The 4,898-nt window shown below is 34.5% G+C and overlaps 1 protein-coding gene across 1 annotated transcript; it reads left to right on the top strand.

Annotated features, from left to right (window-relative positions):
• The first annotated feature begins 1,128 nt into the window (after positions 1-1,128).
• LOC115885753 (cytochrome c-like) lies at positions 1,129-1,568 on the top strand. The gene has a single exon (XM_030904762.1). The coding sequence runs from the start codon at positions 1,198-1,200 to the stop codon at positions 1,510-1,512; it is 315 nt and encodes a 104-aa protein (XP_030760622.1). The 5' UTR covers positions 1,129-1,197; the 3' UTR covers positions 1,513-1,568.
• Positions 1,569-4,898: the final 3,330 nt, after the last annotated feature.

Raw genomic sequence — 4,898 nt, 5'->3', positions numbered from 1 at the left:
AATTTTGCTTAATAAGTATAGATTAATTGACAGCCAAGCCGATAAGGATGCCGTTATTAAAAAGATAAATGCCTTCAGGATTCCTTCTTCTTTTTGTTCGGACTTCCTCTTTCTTTTTCGCGGCATAAACTGAAGCTTGTTCAAGCATGCATATACCGTGTGGCGGCGAAGGTAAATTATGCATGGCTTGTACAAAAAAGTTTTTCATGCATGCTTGTCAAGCTTGCAGTGGTGTGTGTAGCCACTTTAAGAACATAGTGGACCGACGAGGATAGCGGCGAGCAAGCAGCGCGATACCGCGTCGAACAAGCCTCGAGGTGGCTGAAACATAGTAGAGCGGCTAGGAATAGCGAGATACCTACTTGTGCAAATTTATTATTTTCATTTGCTTATTGATAATTTAAAATGTTAACAGTGGCTAAAATTCTGGGCAATAATGTCGCAAACATTTGGTTAGATGAAGTTTTCAAAAACCCGAGAAAGTATGGCAGGTTTTATAACCTTTACGAAAATTTGTTGCCACTTCATCTCATAACTTATCTAAAATGTACCGGTTATGGTGATTACTATCTTTCTAATCCCATAAAAGCTCTCTTACAAATAGTTAATCTATTAATTTTTGGGAATCAATAATTTTCTACAGCGCGACAGAGCGACGAAAACAAAATTATTTGAATCGATCTCGCCGCTCGATCTAACCGCTCGACTATATAGTAGATCGCTTTACTATGTTCGCACGTACTATTCTTGACCACTCGCATCTTCAAATATCGCTCGCATCTCCGAAAAAGCCATATAACAATAAACGTGATGCGTATACGCAAAGTTGCGGATCGCTTTACTATGTTCGCACGTACTTGTCTTTACTGCACTGGTTTGTTTTGGACGCGATGTCGCGCTGCTTGCTCGCCGCTGTCCTCGTCGCTCCACTATGTTCTTAGCCTTAGAAACATCAGCAGATTTTGATTGTGGTGTGATTATTTTGCTGTTTAAACTTTGTTAATATATTGTATGCAAAAAATATCCTAAAACCATATAAAATAAACAAATTAAAGTGCACATATTTAATATACCCAGGTATACTCCCTCTACCTACATCAATTGAAAGTCACCTCTGACTGACAAACAATGACGTTACACTAATTTGTCATTTCCATTTGTCAAAATTTCGAGTAATAATTATTCATCACATCTATCATGGGCGATGCGGACAAAGGCAAGTCCATTTTTCAGAGATCGTGCGCACAGTGTCACACGGTGGAAAGAGGCGGAAAACATAAAGTAGGACCAAATTTAAATGGATTGTTTGGAAGAAAATCTGGAACGGTTTCTGGTTTCATGTTTACGGATGCGAATAAGAAGAGGGGAGTAACTTGGAACGACGATACGTTGAATACGTATCTGGAGAATCCAAAGAAATATATTCCTGGAACCAAAATGGTTTTTCCCGGATTGAAAAAGGAACAGGAACGAAAAGATCTTATTGCTTACTTGAAAAATGCCACTAGTTAGTCGTTATGTTTATATCAAAATTAATAATTTATGATTAAATAAACGTTGACATTAAATTTATTGCCTAGTCATTTAAAATGTTGTTATATGTTTTAGTAATTACAAAAAATATTTGACGTTTTATGTTTTATACTATAGACCTTTGCTATAGACCATAGATAAGATACTATGCTATAGACTAACAAAAGTAAAAATACAGAGGGCTCCAAGGAGAATGGTAATTTATATCAAAATGAAATTTTTGGCAGCCTACATATGTAGGTTAATTAAAAACATCTTTCACCAACCAAGTTCATACCAACTTTCGTATAAACCTTTAGTCACGTGATTAAGTTTGACGGGCAAAGTATTGCCCACTTTTACAATATTTTCTTTTAATCAAAATATTTCAGGAAACAAAAATAAATTAATTATAAATATATAAACAGTTATTATTTACATCAACAAAACTCACCGTCTTAATAGCGCTTAAAGGACATAAAGGGCCATTACTACCGCTTTCCCGTTCAAAATATTCTAATAAAGTTGCGATGAGTTTTTTACGATTATTAAGCTATCTTGCACACTTCGCACTAAAGAAATTCTAAAAACAATGTTCGACTGTAAGGTCTGCTAGTAATTATTTTTAAGTTTTAATAATTTAAACCAAGAACTCGTAATAGAAAACTAAAGTGTCAAAACGAATGACAATGTGAAGAAATAAATAAAGAAATGAATCTCTGAAGAGAGAGAACCTGAATCTCCAGCGGGATATTTAAATTCCAGTTTGTCAGCCGGCGGCGAATATATCCATGGTTGGCAACAATGAATTTAAAAATCGCGCCCTCGATTGCGCAACTAAAAGTTTAATTGATATGAAATATAAACATACAATACCGGACAAACTTAAGATGATAAAAACAAACTAGTGATAGATAAACAGGATTAATTGGATATCTGGAGCCTACATAACGAAATGTTTTAATGATTATCGAGAGTCAACAGATCAATGGGACAATTACTTAGACGGGCCAGAAATACTAAAAGAGGAATTAGTTAAAGCCTTGACAGAATCTAAAAATGGAAAAGCTGTCGGTCTTTTATGTGTGTGCTAACGTTTAGTTTGCACCGGCAATTTATTTTGTGTCCGTGCGTGCGTATGTTCACCAATACAACTCTGCTGTTCGTGCACAAGTGGATCACTTCATTCGTCGAAAAATATTTTTTTAAATTTAAACGGAGCCGTGAGCGCGAACGAATGTGTACTAAACGCACCTTTGTGTGTCATATGTTAAAAGTGTTTCTGTGTGTCTTGCACTATAGAGACTATAAAGAAAGATCGATAAAAATATAACTGAAACTCAATTCGGCTTTGTTCAGACTCAACCAGAGATGCCTTGTTCTCAATATAGGTTTTAGTCCAAAAATGCCTCGACCCGTATACAAGTGCCTTCGCCTGTTTCATTGATTATGAGAGGGTATTTGATAACATGAGACACAACAAGCTAATACATTTACTCAAACAGATCGTGTTAGATGGAAAAGAAATAAGAATTATTTGAAACTTATATTGGAATCAGTCAGCTCGTCAGCTCATGTAAAAATCGGAAATACGTCAACATCAGATATAAACATTCTTAAAGGCGTCAGACAGAAATGATATTGTCTTCTATTTAATTTATACTCTGAATGAATATTCCAGGAGACGTTGGAAGATTTAGAAGTACCGTATGATCGAGAAAAAACGGCGTCAGCGATGGCTATGGAATGACGATCGCTGTCATTTTATATGTAAATTTATATGGGAAATGTCATTGATGTTCATTTCCCAGCCAACTGGACGCCGTTTTTTTTCGATCATACGGTAGAAATAAAGGTGAATGATAAACCTATTATTAATAACATCCTGACGAAACGGTGCTCCTATAGCTAGATTGAAAGAATTACAATACCAATGGTGGACAGCGTTAACAATATTAGTCAGAGTCATGGTTTCAAAATAAGCATAAACAAAACAAAATGTCTATACCTATGGGGCGGATTCATTTCTCCAAAAAAAATCCTTTATGGGTATTTCGCCACTGCGCTGCAAGAAAAATCTACAAAATAAAATAGTTATTTTTCCTTTCCCTATTCTTTCCTGTTAACTACACAAAGTGATTGTCTTTTCAAAGGGATCTTTTCCTTTTAAAAGGCATTATGTGGAGTTCTACCTCGAAAAGCAGCTACAATAATTTCTCTCATGTTGTCGAAAATAGTTGGTCGAGTTTTTTAAACACTGTCTTCAACATATTTCCGTAAAAAAACAGACTAGACAAAATTAGGTGCATTTAAGTATTCTTTTAATAGGTGAATGCACACTGCATTGACCAACTAATAGAATCATATCAATTCTCTCTGATGTAGGATAAGTTTGCATTTTCGGCAAATTTCTGACAATTTTTTTTTGTTTTAACTGATACAAGATGATAACTAGTTGTTAAATTTGGACTAATTAGACAGCTATGTTGAAGTAACGTCAGTCATATCACAGCCACCTAGATTTTATCAAATAATAAAAATCTGCTCAGATCAAATCATGTAAATGAAAGTATCTAGGAAAATCTTTGTTTGAGGGGTAGGCAACCTTAATATTATTTTGAAGAGACATGAATTCTCCATTGAATATCGGAATAATATACTGGGTGTTCTATTTAAAATAAATGGTCAATATTAATTTTGTCTCACCCTGTATAACTTTTTGGATCAAGTTTTAATTTGATTTAAAGTAAAATAGTTAATTTAACTATATATTAGACTATACCGTCAGGTTAACTGAAATTTACCAATTTAGGTAGTTTTATTGTAATTTAAAAATTGTTCTTTATTTCTAGAAAATGTTAAATATGTCAAAAACCTTACATTTTAGTCATATACTTCTTTTATAAAACTCACCTTTATTTTTCTCCCAGAATCCGAAAATCAATTAATATATAGGCTGTTCCATTACAAAAAACACAACTTTGATATGTATTTTTTTGGGGGACACCCTTTAGAACTCTCTATAATTTTAAAAAGTGCTCTGAATTAATTTACATATATGCTCACAAAATTTCATTTTAATACAAACTGTCGTTCTCCTTAGAGCCTCCGCGCCGTATGAGAGGCGCCACCCTGTATACTAGGAATATTACAAATGACCAAAGTTCCATAACTGAAAACTATTATCTGTCTAATAACGAGCAGTTAACATTATTAAGGTAGGTCTTAACAAAAACAAAAAATCTGAACCTACCGCCTACTCCATTTATTGAATATCTTGTTCGTACGGTACTTCTTTTGTGCAATGGGTCCGTTTCATGGTACCAGCATATACGTACGTCCGTTAGCCTGCCGTCATCGGCAGTGAACCACGACTATCCCAGACA

Source organism: Sitophilus oryzae, unplaced genomic scaffold, assembly GCF_002938485.1.
Source record: "Sitophilus oryzae breed Bouriz unplaced genomic scaffold, Soryzae_2.0 scaffold_41_pilon_pilon, whole genome shotgun sequence".
Taxonomy (NCBI): domain Eukaryota; kingdom Metazoa; phylum Arthropoda; class Insecta; order Coleoptera; family Curculionidae; genus Sitophilus; species Sitophilus oryzae.
The sequence above is the reverse complement of the archived record's forward strand: the minus strand, read 5'-3'. Positions and strand labels throughout refer to the sequence as shown.

Coding starts and splice junctions, on each gene's coding strand:
- LOC115885753 (XM_030904762.1), top strand. CDS start 1,198: ATGGGCGATGCGGACAAAGGCAAGTCCATTTTTCAGAGATCGTGCGCA.